Source organism: Lissotriton vulgaris, chromosome 8 (genome assembly GCF_964263255.1).
Source record: "Lissotriton vulgaris chromosome 8, aLisVul1.2, whole genome shotgun sequence".
Classification (NCBI taxonomy): Eukaryota; Metazoa; Chordata; class Amphibia; order Caudata; family Salamandridae; genus Lissotriton; species Lissotriton vulgaris.
Window position 1 is genome coordinate 1076525722 of NC_141696.1, and position 19032 is coordinate 1076544753.

At 43.1% G+C, this 19032-nt stretch overlaps 1 protein-coding gene across 1 annotated transcript in view; it reads left to right on the forward strand.

Annotated features, from left to right (window-relative positions):
- LOC147698301 (E3 ubiquitin-protein ligase TRIM56-like) overlaps positions 1-3680 on the forward strand; it is a 62034-nt gene extending 58354 nt beyond the window's left edge. The window contains exon 2 of the mRNA XM_086934907.1: positions 679-3680. Coding sequence (XP_086791033.1) covers positions 683-3088 — 2406 coding nt within the window. The 5' untranslated portion in view covers positions 679-682 and the 3' untranslated portion in view covers positions 3089-3680. The remainder of the gene's footprint in view (positions 1-678) is intronic.
- The last annotated feature ends 15352 nt before the right edge of the window (positions 3681-19032 follow it).

Sequence of the window (19032 nt, forward strand, 5' to 3'; positions counted from 1 at the left end):
CAGGCCACCAAGCCTAGAGTAAAAACTAAAGTTTCATATTTTAATCACTAGAGCATAAAACAGATCTATGAACATTATCCCTCAATCACCTCTTTCTTTATGCTTGCTACTGATGCACAAATAAAATAGTTAGAACTGTACCCTGACTGCACTCAATTCCGCCCGCTCCCTCAAGTTGAAGTATTTTTCGCTGCAATTTTGTAAACTGAATTCATATTGTTACACGTTCAGCAGTAAGGCTAACGCCATCTTGGGATGTGCCTTTGTTTTACCCTGCAATGTCTTTGTGATGACTTTGTCCTTTTAAGTTAATGTTGCATCCTATATTTATCTTTCCTACTTACCTTTCCAGTGGCCTGCTCTATAAGCTCTTGTGTAATCGTGTCTTCAGAATTCAATCTAGTACTTGAGATTTGATAATGCTGTGTTTCGTTATATTAAATGGGCCGTTCCAAAAATGCAGCAATGTATTTTTATGATGTGATAGTTGCCTAACATCCTTTTCTGTTGCATGCTTAGTTATAAAGTGAATAAATGCAATTGAGAAAAAATCAATGACACGAGAGAAGTCGTCTTAAAAGGAGTTTCTAGACCTTAAAGTTCAACCTTTTCATACTTTTAGTAGAATTTTTGGTTTAAATTTTTGATATTCATGTAAAATTTATTTTTTCTTTTCAGAGAAATGGACGCTGCTGTGATGTCTTTGCCGGATGCCATCCGTAAAGATTTCTTAACTTGTAAAGTATGCTTTGAACTTTACAAGTCTCCTAAGCTCCTGCCTTGCCTACATAGCTACTGCCTGCAATGTCTTCAGCTATTGGTGAAGAATGGGTCCATTAATTGCCCAGAATGCCGGCTCAAGGTGGATATTGTAGGGAGTGTCTCCAGCCTTAAGACCAACTTCTTTATTAACAGCCTCCTGGAGGTGTTCAAATTAAAACAGACCAAGAATAAAGTCTGCACCTTATGTTCTTCCATCCAGCAGTCACTGGCAGCTACCTCTTACTGCATAGACTGCTGTCATTTTCTATGTCAGACTTGTACCCAGTGTCATAGTGGTCAACTTCTTACCCAGGACCACGTAATAGTAGAAATAGATGTTATGAATGAACATCCTACCACAGGAGCAATGCTCCAAGAGGCTTGCTGTCAAGAACACCAGCAGGAACCCAGGAATTTCTTCTGTGACACATGTAAATTAACGATTTGCAGGGTGTGTTGTTATCAAAGCCACATCCAACATCACGTCGTGGCAATGGGAGAGGCAGCTCAGAGAAGTAAGTCAGAAATGAAGAAACTTCTTGATGGACTGGAATTAAATATACATAATATCTGTGAGTGCAGGAAGAAAATGGATGAAGAATTGGAAATGTGTCAGGCCACTGATACCAGCATCCGCTTGTATATTGGCAAGTATGTGAAGAAAGCGACTTTGCACCTTCTAGAAATGCAGTCTACAACTTGTGAAACATTAGACATGGTAAAGAAACAGAACTTGGAAAAATATAGATCATTGGAACAGGTGCTTCAAAGGCAAAGTGACCGAGCAATGAGTACCAAGGATTTGGCGTTAAAGGTGATGGAAATGGGAAAGAGTTCTGACAAAATGTCTATGGAGGATATCTTGAGGGGTTGGATGCAGGATGTGAAGTTCTGCACTCCCCAAAAGTTAGACTTAAAATTTCCAAAACTGGCCGTTCTCATCGATGAAGAGAACATTCCTAGCATTAAACTCTTTAACCTAGAATTGTCGGAGTTGAAGCCAGAAGATGTCGAAGAGTCCCATGTCGAGGAGGTCAGTGTTTCCACTACAGACCCTTTTGTGAACAGTTTAAGCACAGCTTGTATTTCATCGACTAGCAGTAGCACTGAAAATGGAGACTCCTTGCCTTCTGAAGACCGTGTAAACCTGGCCCCCCTTTTGCCAGCTGGGGAAGGCATAGAAACTGGATCCACAGGCAACTGTTCAACCATGCCTGATTCTTCGGTCACTGGGGACTCCATGGTATCTGGGGCGGCCTCTGTCACTGGGGATCTTGAATCCTCTTGGAACACTTTAGAAACTGAGAATACACAACCCAGTGAGAATGAGTTGCCCAGTTTCAGCAGAGCATTAGAAGAGCATTCTGACTTTCACCGCTATGATTTCAGTGATGATCTGCTGGATGAATGGGATGATATGTATTATTTGGATTCTGATGACTCGCTTGATGAATCTGATATATTTGACTCTGACTCATCTGAATGGTCCTATGAAAATGAATATGATTGGGTTGTCAACCGAAAGCCCCCACCTGTATATTGTGAGCCAGAGTACATTTGTTCTTTTCAAGTAAACCAGGTACCTAATTCGTGCACCCCTAAAATCACTGGTATAGCACTTTTAGATTCTGGGCGCATTCTCATGGCTGATGAAAAGAATGCGGATGTAAAAATATTCTCCAGGAATGGAAATCTTTCTAAACTGATTATTTTGCCAGAACTACGTGGTCAACCACCCCCATGTGGCATCACAGTTTGTGGAGACACCTTGGTTTGTTCTGCTGGATGTTATCTTATCTTTATGACTTTAAGGGGAAAACAGCTTCATAACATCAAACTGCGAGGCCAACAGTCTCAGTATGCAATAACCTCTTACAAATCGGACTATGTGGCAGTTTGTGAAGGTACTCGTTGCTCCCTTGCATTGTATGAAGTGTCAGGCCACTTCCTAGGTAGAGTTGGGCCTGCTGGTTACACTATAGGAAGGTTTCTCTTTGTAGCTGTCAATAGTCAGGAAGTATTTATTGTCTCCGACTTCTTTAACAAGAAGATAGTGCTCTTTAGGAAGTCTGGAGAAATTGTCAATGTACTGGATACTTACACACCATTGTTGAGAGATCCTTTCCATGTTTGTGTGGGTAGCAACGATCACATATTCGTGGTTGACCAGAACCGGGTGCTTGAGTTCACAAGTGATGGAGTGTTTGGTCGGGTTGCTCTACGTGCAGACAAAATCACTGAATACCCCCGTGTCATTGCTGTGGATGATGAGGGGTGCCTTATTATTGTCCAAAAGAAAAATCGTGCAAAAATTGTTCATCTTTGAAATCTAAGGGCAAAATATTAAACCAACATTTGAAACGGTAGTTATGTTAGACTGTGGGAAACTTGTTGCTGGGAAAACGGAAACCTAATAAGACTTGTAAGTGTTTTTGTGTGTTATAAGCACATTGGTAAAGTTACTTAGGTTTACACAAACTGTAAAAAAATAACTGCAGGCTCATTTCAAACCTATTTTTCTTGGTAGGTGTGTACTTGTTCAATAAACTAATGGCGGAGGTGGTTCTCTGCCAACTGGTAGGGGCATAGTTATGGCAACCACTTGGGCCTGTGCACCAAGAACTTGAGTGTAGTGACCAATGCCCATATGCTACTACAATGTTTTATAAAAACCTAACCAGTGCATTTACTTGTGTACAAAATCCATGCTAAAGTTTGTTAACTTATTGACTTCTAAAATATTTATGAATTAATATATTTACTTTCTCCTATCTTTCTATCTGACCTGTAAAATCTGCACTTTAAAAATCACTTTTTCTGCTTTTTCTGAAATGGTGACTTGCATTCATTCACATGCTATTTATTTTGCATGCAACCATGCATGGATTTTCACAGCAATAAAAATATTTTTCATTATGTATTTTGTTGTGCTTTTTTGCGTCTTATATGCAGGTTCATAATGGTCCAGGGAATGCATTGTTCTCTTGTAAGGTTTGAATTATAAATATGAAGCCCAGCATTCTAGCAAAATTAATTTGGGCCAAGCATGTGGTTCTGGAACGTAGCCACATACAGGACAGTAAGTTTAATATTTAAAAATGTTTTACTACTGTTCTGGACTCGCAGCATTGGTTTGCTTTTTAAAATATTGCAATTAAGTTATTTTGACTAATGTGGTTGTGCAGATAGGTCCTGGTCTTTGTTCTCAAAGCGATTTTTTGTCAGAACATGTTCTAAGTATCGTTTTGTATTTAGGCTATCTGGCCCTCTATGCAGGGTAACCCCCAAACGTTTACCCAAACAGTAGGTTGGTGCAAAATCTCGATTCGATATTGAACCCTGTATAAAGATTTTTCTGACCTGTGTTTGAATCCTCTGGGTGGGTATGTAGTTTTTTTTTTGGCCTAAACAAAAAATATCTTCAGAGAAATCGGAGTCAAGAGCATAGGCTGCACTAATGGCTCAAGTACACCCTTTTGCACTTTTACAAAAGGAGAAAAATATTCAGGAGCTTTCTTTTTCTATACAAAAATGGTAAGGATTTAAATCCTGCACTCCACTCTCTCTTGGTTTTACAGGACAGCACCATTTGGTACTCATCTGGGTGTTACAAAACTTGAATGTAGAAAGTCAAATAGTTAATAAATGTCTTTGCACAGATCTTATGCTTTTATTTTGTAATGTTTGTTTAAAATTTGTATTTCTCCTACAAATAAGAGTAGTTTAAAATTGGTCATGTTTTTAAAAAACATATATTTTTGTATTTCTCCAATCCAAAGCAAGTGGCAGTCTTTTTCCGTTACATAAGTATTTTAGCACCCACTCACCAAATCAACCACATCATGGCATATTCACAATATGCGGGTTGTCCATTACACAGAGAATATTAATATAACAATATACTAAAATACTGGATGACTCTAGGCTTATATGGTCGATCATAGGCCCCCATATTTTGATTCCCAATTGCTGCCTTTTCATTCAAGAGGCTGTATTCTAGATTAAAAAACGTTATAGAATTTGGCCTGCCACATCTCGTACGAGGGGGCATACTGCTGCAACCAAGCTGACGCAACACACAACCGTGCTACCTCTACAGCTATAAATATATCTAAATGGATAGCTTGATTGGCCCTGCTTGAGAGCACCACCAACTCATGTTAGCATTACATCCATGGTTATATGGACATCAACCTCTGAGATTTCAGAAAACCTTCTCAATATGCCCTCTCAATTGCGTTTGACATGTACAATCATAAAAAGTGTGATATCAGCCCTCTTAGTCGCACATCTTAAACACTTCCACATCATTTGAACCCCCCCTCCCCCCACTTCATCATCCTTACCGGTGCTTGATACAAATCAAATAGGGTATTGAAATGTTGGGCTTTCAAGTTGGCTGACATCAACATTCTCCCCACAATATCAATTGATTGCTGCATATGTGCACCTTCCTGTCCTAGCCTAGCACGCCATATCTTAACTTGGACCTTGAAATCATCCTGTGTCCATTAACATACCATACAATACCACTATTTTTGCCCCTAGTTTAATTGCCTCCACTAGAAGTTTAGTTTCCATCCCAACCTGCTTAGGTTTCAATAAATAATCCTGAATTTGCAATTGCATAAAGATCATTTTTTTAAAAACTATCTGTCAGCTAAGTCTGAAAATGAAACTAGTACTCCACCCTCAAATACGTTTCCTAATTGCCTTTTCCCAATAGCGCTTCATCTCTCATCCTTAACTCCCAAAATATAGCAGGTAGTGCGAGCGTAGAGTTTGTAGGAGTATAAAAACATATCCCCGAAATGGCTAACATCTTACAAACTGACTTCCATACCATATATGCTGTCAGCCCAACCTTAAAGCATGTTTTTTTTTTTTAAAGCGGCCTGGCTCGGAACTTAAATAAGGAATTTCTAGCAGCTGACCCAAACATCTGATATATTGATGGTGTTTCCACCACTGAGGCCACTCCTTCCCAGTGAACAATATCTGCATATTTTGATGACGCATGTGATAAATTTGAACTTGGGCATGCCACCCCCCCTCCCAATCATGTGATGGCATAATAAACTTGGTGGCCTGACGAGCTTTCCTTTGCCCCCACAAGAAACTACCGCCTATGGATTGTGATTTCTGTAATTGGTTTCTAGTCTAGTCCACTCTAGAGGTACCGCCCTACAATAATACAAGACTTTAAGGAGGATACTCCTCTTGAGCACCTTGCACCTCGCCACCAGTGAGATGCAAGCACTCCAATCGATCAAGTTGTTGATGGATCCCTGAGACTATACCTCCCCAGTTACCCTCTTTTAATTCCTGCAATGATGTCCTGATTTTAATACCCAGATACAAAGCTTCCTCGGTTACCCGAGCATCTCCGGGGCAGGCCGCTTTCATTTAACAATTTGAGTTTTTGCAGGGTTTAATTTATACTCTGAAATCTCCCAAAATGAGCAGGCCAAGCTTTCTATCTCTACAACTGCTTGCTCCGGGTCTGAGGTCGCTATCGCAACGTCATCTGCATAGTCTAAAACCCGCACCTGATATTGCCCACAAGTTATAGAAGTGATCCTATTATTTTTTATTTCCAGCATTACCAGGAATGGGTGACCATACAGGGCAAATGAGAGCTGGGAGCAAGGGCACCCCTGTCTTGTCCCCCTGCTGATATACACAGGCTTTGATTTCTTGCCCATTACACAAATCCTAGCTTGCTGTCATTTATACATAATTTATATAGCCCTGATATAGCTTGGAACAAACCCACCATCCTTATAACAGCCTATTGTAACTGCCAGGAGACACGGTCAAACGCTTTTTCGGCGTCAAAGATCAAACCTAGCCTGCTTTGGGGTATGTGTGTGTGTGTGTGTGTGTATGTATATATCTATATAGCAAAGTGAATACTCTAGTTATATGGTTGACGGTGCTCCTGCCAGGTATAAATCCATGCTGATGAGTGGATACCAAGTGTGTGATCACTAGAACCAGCCTTGTTAGGACTTTGCCATTCGTATGTAAAAAATATTGATCTACAAGATCCTGGCAAATTTCTTTTGAGCTATATTAGCCTCAACCCATGATTGTGGTGATTTCCCAGACTGAGCCTCTTGAAATGTGGCCAACATGTCCTCCTTAAGCACTTGAAAAAGCATTCGATAAAACTCTATTGACTGTTTGTCTGGTCCTGTTGCTTTTTCACTAGCCAGCGACCCCATTGCCTCCTAAAGCTCCTCCATAGCTATCTGGGCATTAAGTACTACCTGCGCTTCTTGTCTTAATTCTACTAACTAATTGCTGAAGAAATGTCTTTATGGCTGGGTGGTGATATCCATTCTGTGTATACAGCTCTGTGTAAAAGACATAAAATTCTACAAGAATGCCCTTCATAGTTTCTACTATATTCCCAGCTGGATCGACCAATGCCGTTATTTTCTGCAGAGATTGCTTTACTCGTAACCTCTGCCAAGCAATGCCCTGTAGCTTCACCATATTCGTACCTTTCCTCTTTATAGACCTTATATTGACTAGCGATTTCCTTGCTCCATAGCCTGTTAATTTTAGCTTTACAGCATGCTATCTTGGTTTGTATTTCCTTAGTTTCTACTCTCTTCCTTCACCCCTGTATGAGTTCCTGCTCCAATTCCCTTAGATCCCCCCCCCCAAGAATCCCTACATCATGATCTGTTGCTTCTGCTTAGACAATCCATAGCTAAGGGTCTCCTCTCAACCCTGCCTTCAGAGCATCCCATACCATGGCACTAGAGGTGGACTCTCTATTGACATCAGGTATTTGTGTAACTGAGGAAATATAAATTTTATGGTCAAGAAATGTTCCCTAACGTGTACCCCACCGTCTCCATGTACCAGCTTAAAGTGCATGTAACTTCCCTCCTGTGCCAGCTATGAAGACGCAAATACATTTGCGTCCAACGTTAACATGTCCTTTTTCAGATCCACCCTGAATGGGTTGAATATTCCGTTCCTAAGTATGCCATGCCAACGTCTTTTTGTGGTGTACTTTACACGTTTTTCAGCTCTGGCGAAGTAGGCCCCTGAATTCTGCCATCGAGCCTTTTTCCTGCCTTCCGACTCTGAACGCCTCAGCCTGGGCTGCCTCTGTACCCGTGACCTCTGCCTTACTCCCTGTGCGGCTAACGGCGCTTGGCTCAGCCTGCTGCCTGCCAACACTGTATTCAACCTTCGAATTATCTGTTCCGCTCCTCAAACATACATTCCTGCCTACTAGTTCAAGTAAACATCTTCCAGCTGCAGAGCAAAGGGCCCGGCCTCACTGTCTCCGTGCAAGTAATTCATAGCCTCTGTTACCATGGTAGGCCCGTGCCCCCTCGCATCTCATGCAGACACTTAGACGCTTATACACGCACTCACAGTCAGTATAGAATAGCCTCTGCCCAAGAGACCTTTTCCTCTAGATAATATGGTTCCCAAACATCAGATATCAGATATGATATAGGTACGAGTTGATCTGACATGCCAGACTTCTGTCTCTTTCCGCTAGTGTAAATGTCAAGTCCCCTGCACCCTCCAGTTCCACGTCAATCACGCGTCATGCAGCTGCGCACGCATCCAGGCCTCAGATTTCTGCTGACATTGCCAAATTCTGCTAAGTACCCACCTACTCGTGACACTTACATGTGACGTTTCTAGCACACACCTCTATGGTCACGCCCAGTTCACGCCTTTTGATTACGTATTGCTAACACGTGTATGCTGTTATCTTGTTTCTCTCAGCTGTTACGCCTACTGTATTGGTATTCATTATATGGTTTAAGTATAAAAGTTATGTCTTGTCAATAAAGTATGCGTCTTTCCCTTCCTGCACCCCAGTGGTGGCAGGAACACGATATCCGGTACCTGTACCATTCCTTTTTAAGGAATAAAACCCCTAAGAACTCTAACACCACGGACTCTGCGTCTTTCTTTCCGATGGAGTTATTTTTGTTTAAGTACTTACCTGCATAGAAATTAGGACGGTAAATCAAATATTTACCACATAACGCACATTGTCATATGGTCAAACGGACTATCCAATAGGAGTTTACTATTAAAGGTAAATGCCCAACCCACCCTCACTTGCCTATCCTACAAACATCCAATAACAGTGAACCATGATTCTGGGCCACACCAGCATTTTTGACCCACACAATGAATGGCCCAGACAGTCAAGCCTAACTTATTTATGGTGACGATGTGAGTAAAAGGTATAACCGGGATCCAGGTTGACCACACGCCTACCAATCCATGAACCCTTATAAGCTGCCGTAGTGCTTCAAAGACCCTTGGTTTCCGGCCCTCGTAGTCTTCATAGTTAGTCTCCCACATCTGACCTTCTACCTGAATGTTAAAATTCCCACATAATATCAGCGGGGTTTACCACAGGGCCAGCTCTAAATTTAAACCCTCTAATATTTCTGCTTCACCAAAATCTAATCCATACACCGTGCATATTACCACCTTGGTGCCCCCTATTAAACACTCTACGTTAGCCCACCTACAAAAATTGTCTGCCAAATTCCTCCCTATCCCACAGATTCCTTGTCTGGCCAAAATCACCACTCCCCTGATACTAGTGGTCTATCTGGATGCCACATTCAGTGTCAATCCAAGCTCTCTTTAATAACATGCATTTGCCCCAGGGTATGTGTGTCTCCCGTATACACAGGATATTGAGTTTCATCAGTAGTAAGTCAGAAGCTACCTGTTGCCTTTTACTTATATTATTCAATCCAGATGTTGAACTAGCAGATACATAGCCCACAAGTTGTCATTTTACCCACTATACCTTGCATACCTAAATAACTACATGTATGTCGTTTCTTCAAAAAAATCTAGAATTATATTAGCCATATTGTCCTTGCTATGGATGAAATTATTTGATACCCACTCCCCCCTCCCTCCCCCAAAGGACCCCACACACCACCCCCAAACTCCCACCTATCCGGTATGTCCTTCCCCCCCCTCTCAACCAAAATTTTTCATTTCGTTCAGAAGATCAAACATTCATTATTGAAGAACTGGCAGATCACTCCGCTAGATGCCCCCCTTATCTCTCACTCAAAAGACAAAATAGGGATAAACACCCTGACAATACACCAAACACCATGATTGATCTGGTCCTTCCATCAGCATTCCCCTTCCTAAACCACTATGAGAAGATTAGGCTGGTCCCGCCTAGAAGTACCCTACTAATATTTAAACTTAAATGGACAGAAGGTTTTCCTTTGCTTGCCCCTCTGATGTAAAGAACCTAGTTAGTCCCTTGCATATTTTTTCTGCGTGGCCGGATTCAGCAGAAAGTCTAGCACCCCCTTGCCTTGGAATGGAGAGATTGATTGGCGTAATTACCACCTACTTTCCACCATGTGGTGACAAAAATCAGGCCTGACAAAAAATGGTGTGCCCTTCCCCAATCTGGCCTTGCCAGGTCATATACAGCCTGGCACGCTAGGAAGTTATTCAGACAGATCAAAATCACCCTTGGCCTAAGGGCAGGCTGTCCCGCTTTGGCTGTCTGTTTTTTAAATGGAAACCTATGTGCCCTTTGTAATTCAACAGCCCAATTCCAAATTGAAAGTTCAGGGAAGGACTCAAAACAATTCTACCAAAAATATACGAATATCCTGTCCCACGGTTCCTTCAGGGATTCCTAATATTCTTGAGTTATTATGCCTAATACGTTCACTAAATCGAGAAGCTTTAGTTGCATATCCTCCTTATGTGAGCTCATAGCTTCCGTCATTGCCTTTTGCGCCACCATCTCATCCTTGAGCATCTAGATTCATGCCTCTGCTTCATTAATTCTTTCCGTGAATTCATTGCAGACTTTAGCAACCCTCCGAACAATATTTTGCAGTTTCCAGCATGCAGTATGCTTTTTTAAACTGTCTGCGCAAGTCTCAGTCCGGTAATCTAAAATACTTTTATTGATCTCAGTGACATTTCTTGGTCCCGTTTTCCTACTGCCACTCCCGTGGTATAACCAACAGCTTTCTAATGTGACCGCTCTAATGAAGAAGAAAAGTCTCATAGGGCACTATCCCTATCTCCTATTTGCTGCCCCTTTTCCTTAATTGCAATTTTTTTTGCACAATCAGTACATCAGGTTTTTTTTTCATAATTCAGGTTGAAGCTGTTCTTGTTGCTGCCAGTACTCAATATTGAACCCTCAAAAGATCTGTTTTGGTGCCTAGCATGCCTCCTTTCACTGAAGTGTCTGAGGGATCTGACATTGAAAATAATTTCTCTTGAGTCGGTCTCTTCAGCAGCTCCACCACGTCAGTTTCAGTTTCATACGTCTTTATTTCGGTAAAATTTACCATAAAAGACATCACAAAATAAAACACAATAAAACATTAAAAACCAACATAATACATAGTTATAGTACATGGGACTTCACTCATAGGATGTTCAATAATAAACTGACTAACACTGTGGATATCTAACTCTAATTAACCAAGACCAGCCTAAAAATTTAGCTATTGATATGGCCACTGGGAGTGATGTTACCATCCCTAGCAACCTTAAGGCCTCATTGGCCCCTCTAGTATTAAGCTTTCGACAAATTGGTTTTAGCCATTTTTTCTGTGGGGCGACATATGTAGGACAAACAAAAAAGAAGTGACCCACAGTTTCCTCCTGATCTTTACACCATGGACATGAGTTCCCTAACCCAACTCTACATTTATGTGTGAACGATCTCAAAGGTAGCGTTCCTATTCTAAATTGATGAAAAAGTTTTCTATCAATACTTATTGTTATGGCGTCCCAGTAACTTTCCAGAACTGGGTCCACCTTATGGCTAAAAAATGTACCAGAAAGGGTTAGCGAGCGATGTTCCATAATCAACTTATTTCTATATGCAGCCCAAAACTGATCCTTGAGATCCTTTTTTGCAGGGAACACACTAGTCCTGGGGTCGGACCATAGCTGGATAAGGCCCATATCTGACAAGATAGCTTTAACAGCTTTGAACCAGGGGAGATTGCCACTACCCACTATTCGTCTAGGATCTTCTATTCCCACAGCAAATGTAGCCAATTCAGGGGTTACCCAAATTCTTCTCCATAGTAGAATAATTCTCGGTTTGCCAATTCCTCTATTGGATAACAACCCAGGTCCAACATTAAAGGAAGCATAGGGGTCGATTGAGGAAGACCCACCATGTTTCGTAAACTTATTTTGTATTTTCTCAAGTTGGGACAAGTCAACATAGCCCCAGAGATCTGCTCCATATACAATGGCCGTTCTAATCTTGATGTTATATATTTTGAGGGCTGGGCTCACTCTCTTAGTTAGAGAGGATCTCTGCTTCTTGACCAGTGTCCCACTCAACTGAGAATTTTAATGACAATACATCCATCTGGGCAGTCCATCTTAATCTAAGGTCTAGAACTCCCCCCCCCCCCCCCCCCAGGTAAGTAATCTCATTTACCTGTTCCAAATTTACGCCATTAAGACTAACTTGGCCTAATCTTGGTCTATTATTAGTAAAAACCATAAACTTGGTTTTACTTGTGTTGACCTGCAAATCATTGGCATCACAGAATTCTACAAATTTGCTAAGTGCCAGTTGTAGCCCCTTTTGTGTTTTTGAAAGTATGAGCGCGTCGTCCGCGAAAATAAGTGGAACCTTCATACCGTCCAAGCTAGGAGCGTCGGTAGGAGTATCCGAAAAGTATGCAACAACTCTATTAATAAATAGAAGAAAAAGGGTAGGGGCAAGGACACATCCTTGACGGACTCCTCATGTCACTGGAAACTTTTTGGTGACTTGTCCCTGCATACCCCATTGAACCTGGGCATAATTCTTCTCATGAAGTCTTATAATTATGTCCAACAGGTCCTTCGGCAGTATCAGAGCCTCCCACAAATTGGCTCTTGGGACCAAATCGAAGGTGGACTTTAGGTCCACAAAGGCGGCATAGATCACACCTCCACTTAAGACCACCACCTTCCAATAGATTAGTAGAAATCTTAGAATCTGTTCTATTGTACTTGCGCAGGGCCTGAAGCCAGCCTGCAGGGGTGATAGTATTGAAATTTCGTCCATCCATGCTGTGATCTTAAACGGCACCATCCGAGAGATCTTTTGGATGGCGTCAATAAGGCTAATCGGACGATAGTTAAATGGCAGGGAGCGATCCCCCTTTTTAAATATTGGAAGGATTTCTGCCCCCTGCCAGGAGTCTGGTATCGGGGCTCCATCTGCCGCAGCGTTAGCAACTTTCAATATGTAGGGGACCCAAGCTGCTTGATCAGATTTGAAAAGATCTGAGGGAATGCAGTCTATGCCGGGAGCTTTCCCCCCTTTAGTCTGGCTTAGAGCCAGCTCTACTTCTAAATGATCAAAGAGGGGGTCCGAACCCGGAGTTCTTAAAGGGGTCACCCGCATACTTGCTACGGGGGCTACTAGAGGACCAGAGTTGCTAAACTGTGCCCCGAAGTATGCAACCCATCCTTCTTCAGCTACATAATTGGAGGGTAGTTGAGACTCATAGGAATTCCCCCACTTAAGAACATGCCAGAACCTCGATTGGTTAGAGCATAAAATCTCCTCGTAGAGATCCTGCCAGTGTTTGTCGTCCCAAGCTGATTTGGCCTCTTTCTGGCACTTTTTATATTCCTGCCTACCCTTCCGTATAGCTGCACTGACACGCGACTTAAGTGCTACAAGTAGGTCAATATGGGCTTGGCGACAGTAGATTATACCACTTGCCCCCACCCAGTGATGTGTTTTTTTCCCAGTTTTTTTAGAAATAAAAAAAAGCGATTTCAAAAAGTTAAAAAGATTATCATGTAGCCCACAAATTTCAACTGGGTCATGTCGTTTTCTCCATAGCAAGCGAAACCTCCATGACTTTCCGTGAGATTATACTTAGGGTGGCAGGGTCCTCCGCTACACTGTACCCTTCTATCATTCTCCAAGAACACATCTGTCGTTATACATTTATGGGAGGCTCCCATCCGATGGTTACTATCAAGAGCTAGGCTGACTGCCAAAGGGTTATGGTCACTCTCAGGGCGATCCACCACTATCATATCAACCAGAGAGGACCAGCACTCTGCCCTAATAAGAATATAGTCAATCCTACTCGTCCTATGGCCATTATCGAAAGTATGCTTCCCTTGTTTGTCTGATGGGGTTCGCCCATTCACAGCTCTCAGTCCCCATTCAAGGCAGAACCCAACCAGTGGAGTGCTGCTTCTGTCCCTTTCTTAATAGATGATAATTCTAGGGATGGAATCTTCTAAAGTTTGTCCTTTTACCAGGAAGTTCATCTCACTTCCAAAATATGGCTCAAAGGTGCAATTTAGGTCACCTGCCAGAATAACAAAAGATTCCATTCTAATTTGGTTAAAGATAAGCTCAAGATTGTTAAACATAGCAGTTGGACTACGTCCACCTGGAATTCCCCTCTGTGATATGATAATCCAATGACTGTCTTAGCCAGACACATAGACCCCCCCCTTGACGGTCTACCCGCTCCTGTCCTACGAGCTGGTTTGTGAAAATTAAGAAACCCAGGGTGGCAAATAGGGTCAATTGCCCAGGTCTCTTGAAAAATTAGAATGTCCTGGTTATTCACCAGCTCCACCCACTCCTTGATGTGGAGCTTACTATGCAGACCAGCTAAATTCCACGAAATAAGTTTCAATGGTGTTGGGTGATTAGCCAAACTCGCCCCTGCGGGGACATTCATGCTAGATGGTAAAGGGTCACCCTCCCTCTGGCTTAGAATAACCTCTAAAGGTACATCATCCCTCCTAAAATGAGGACAGATGTTAGTTTCACCATCTCCACAGACAGCCATCTCGGGTTCCAGGCTTCTGCCTTGAATCCCTCTATATATACTAAACTCCTCTTTTCCAACCAGAGATGCCATCACATCCTGGACCTCAGCCTTATCTGCTTCCAAGCTTGCGCCCCGATTCCCTCTAGAAAAATCAGGCTTCACATTCCCTATCTGACCTGTCATTACATTCTGTGCTTCATCATAAGAGGGTGCTATGTCTAGTGTAGCAAAAATACCCAAACAATCTTGAATGACCTCCGTATCAGGAAGTGGCAGGTCAAGTCATTCATTTGAGTCCAGCCCCGAGAGGGGTTCATATAGGTTATACAACGGAATGTTCCAATACTCGTTAAAATTTGTAGGATTTGTAAAGTTATTAGATGAAGGGAAATGTCTGGGGGGCGTTGGGGTAAAGGAAGGGAAAACAGGTTATTTGAGTTTTTGGCAGGACAAGAAAAATGTGGTTTACAATAAGCCAAATTCAGAGGATTAGGATTTCTGCAGGTTCTGGGGTGATTAGAGGGTATAAACAAGGCCTCTGGATAAAAGTAACTCAAGTTTCGGGTTGAAACTCCCCCTGCACTTTTTCCTGGAAACCAGTCGCTAATATATGTGACTACTCTGTGGTCCTTAAAGTTTACGATCACAACATCCCCCCTCAATATCTTTCGGTCTGGGACCCACCCATTTGCATCTTCTTACGGAGATTATATCTCCGTTTAAATGAGGGGAGGGGTCTGTTTCGCAACCAAAAAATAACTATGTTTAAGATTGTCATTGTATTCAATATTTCTAATAGAAATAATTGGGACACCTGTTAGAAGGATCACATAGTTAGCTATCTCTGGGGGTAAATCCACTGTATTCCTGCGATTTGAATTTACTCTTTGGGTTTTAGCTGCCCCTGGAATCATAGTTGGCATATTAGTGGAAAGGGGTGGTTTATTTGGGGCTGGCATGTGCTTCTCTTTAGGTGGATTATGTACAGCCGACGGCTTGGTAGTGATTGGAGGAGCAATTTTACTGTTAGGTTTTCTTTCTGTGGTCTGCTTAGATTTGGTATTTTTGAGCTTAACTGGCATTTTAATCGGGGCAGATCCTTGGGTTTCGCAAGGTCAGGATTTGTACTCTGGCAAACAGCTGCCAAAAGGCAGTCCATTTTTTCCCCTAAAATTCTGACTCTCTCTGAGTGGGAGCATATAAGATTTTAGGAGCCGTTCAAACAATTCCATTGACTCTTTATTAGACGTTGTTAATTCTCCTGGGATTGATGGTAGTTGGGTACCTATTAAGGCATCCCTCGCTGGTGGGCCGGATGGTTTAATTTCCGGATAGTTTAATTTTGTGGACTACCAGAGGAGGTGTAACACTCAGATTTTTTCCCCTTTTTTTTAACCCAGTCTTTTCTCATTTTGCTTGGTGGAGAGAGGTGCCCTCCGTGGATTCTTAGGGTTGTCTTTGGTCTTACTGACAGTAGATGATGGAAGAGTCTCTGTAGGTGCAACAATGTCGATTGAATGAGTGGAAAAAGTTGAGTGGAGTTGCGAGACCAGATTCAAGGCAACTGGAGAGTTTAAATCAATAAAACTATTGGAATCAATAGGAGGGCAATTTAGGTTACCATCAATGATATCAGATTGTACAGGGGTTATACTGTGATCTTGAAAAATAAGAAGGATATGGTCGGTGCTAAATAACTATGCATCTGTTTCCAACCTACAAGTGCTACCCAGATCTTGAGTAATGGGTGAGTTTTGGGGAGTAATGAATGGTTTCTTTGAGTAATTCTATGAAGCGGCGGCGCTCTGCATGTCTCTCCGCTAACAAAAGTTCTTTATCTATTTCTTTGGTTGCCCTTGCAAAATATTTGTCAAGGGGACCAAGAATGGAGACCCCAACACTAGAAGGTAGAGAGCTAGACATGTCTGTAGGCATCCTAGACACTTGGGGCACCCCAGATTACAACAAACTTTTAGACAACAATAGGCGATTTTTTTCCTAAAAGATAAATGTTAAGGACCAGGCCCAGCCTCCGACGGTCACAGACGGTCCCGCCCGTGTCCCGGGCTTCGCCAAGGCGCTCCCGCGCAGCGGCCACCTGGGACTGATATATAACCGCTAGGGGCAGGGAGAGCGGTCCAGGTGGTTCTGATCAGCTGAGCAGGGACTCCTGGGAATTGGAATCCCTGTAGCGCCACTCGCAGCCCTGCCTTAAGCCCACACACACCCCAGCAAACCTCGATGGTAGAAGCAAGTCTGTGGATTCCAAAGTCCTTCACGGCGAAGCGGGACCCGCTCAGCGGGTCCGGCAAGCAGTGGCTCTTAATCAAAGTAAGAGTATTCTCACGGGCAGGGTCCGTAATGACAAGGTTCCCACTATGTTCAGAAGGCGGGATGGTTTTGAAGGGTTCAAGTGTGCTGGGGGCGGGGCAAGCAGGGATAGGGGTCCTGTTGGTGCTGAGCAGCGACTCCTGGGAATTGGTGTCCCTGTAGCGCCACTCGCAGCCCTGCCTTAAGCCCACACACCCAGCATACTTCGATGGTAGAAGCAAGTCCGAGGATTCCAAAGTCCTTCACGACGAAGCGGGACCCGCGCAGCGGGTCCGGCAAGCAGTGGCTCTTAATCCACGTTAAGTGGATTCTCACACGTCCGCACGGGCAGTAATGACAAGGTTCCCCCCACCGTGTCATATGTGCTATCTGCCATAGATCCTATGATGGGAACACTTTCTGCACCCCTTTCTCCACCAGGATCCGATTATGTTCTGCTGCTGCCCCATCTCCCTAGTATCGCCCTCCTTTTCCTGTGCAGCTTCTAATCTCCCTGGTATCGCTTCCCTTTCCTGTGCAGCTTCTAAATTGTTCTGAGTAGTCCTCTGACCACTGCTGCCCTGGAAATGTATAATCTGCCACGACACTTCCCAAATTTCCTAATACTACTTCTGGTGTTTTCCCAGCACTCACTTTAGAAGTATGTTGGTTCAGTGACTTTCTTTTTACCCTGAAATATCTGAACTTTTTCGTTATCCATTCCCTGCTAACCTCCTTGATACAAATTGTCCATACTGCACTGTGCTCCATCTGAAATCATACTCTGTGTACAGCGCCTGGAAGCAGCAGCTCTATTCACCGACTCCACATCCAGCATTACCCAGGTCTTCCCTCCTCTTGATGACTTAGGAGGCATACTGCTTCACCTGAGCTTGGAAGACTCCGCCTCTCGCCGCTACCAGGTTCTCCGCCTCTGAATCAATCCAGGTACTGCAACACTGTCAAACCCTTCTATGCCACATCTCCATCACAGACGCCTACTTAGATGCCGCCAGTAAGTTTGTGCTATTCTCCTAGCCTTATTCTGGTAACTCCGTGGCTTTGCCGTCCAGTTTTTGCACTACGGGCCTGGAGGGGTTGGTGGGGAGACCGGGAGCATGCTTCTCACTCATCCGAACCGTCGGACGCCATCTTACCCTCTAGTCATACGTCTTTATAGTGAGCACTTTGGAATATCTACTCCCAGTTACACATGCACCTTTCTGCACCAGAACTCTCCAAGTGATCTAAGCAATTAAGTTCCAGGTAAGTAGTAGCCCAATGTCCTTGGATTGACAATATTGTAATGGGAATTGCATAGCGGTTATGTTTGACCATGCTCATTAACAGGTTGATACTTTTTCGGATGGCCTGTCCTTAGTGTCTTTCCCTGATAGGAGCATGATTATAAAGGGTGGTGGACTGAATCACGTGTTTTCCATAATGTGCCCCAAGTGTTCCCAGGCGGAAGTATATCCAAGTGATGGATGTACTGCTTGAAAAAATATGTCCCTGGTAATCCCTCAGATTGCATCCCACTCATTGTTTTGCATACCATGCCACCACAGTTTGTACCAGTGACATGCAAATCAGGCTTGACCCTTAGCCAACAGGATCAGTCTTGCCAAATCGGCCAGGAGACATTCTGCCTGAACTGGAACACTGTCCCGAATAATGGGGAAACCAGTCTTTGATTGCTTATCAGTCTGGTATAGCTTGGTTCCAGTGGCACAGTCTGAACTTGATCCATGTTTGGGCATACCTGTCTCGATGATGAATACTTTAGTGACGGCAAGAATGCATGAATTAGTCACCGACACTGGTAATCACTTAAGCCGCACATGAGCCATTATTTTGCGCACTGTGAAACCTGTTTGCAACTAGCCTTAAGCAAATCCGTCTTGACCCTGCACCAATAGGAAAGGCATGCCCAAACTGGTCTGGAATGGCAAGCAGCCCAAGGCATCTCCAGAGGCCGAGTTTAATTCAAGCATTAGTTCATTGCTTTTTTCAGTGGGTGCCCGAAGTGTGATGGGTCTTGTAATCACTGTGCAATATGCATCCAGCTATACTTCACTTTTGCAACCCAGCTAGGTGGAAATTAGATTGGGGTTGCTTGTGTTCCCATTTCGAT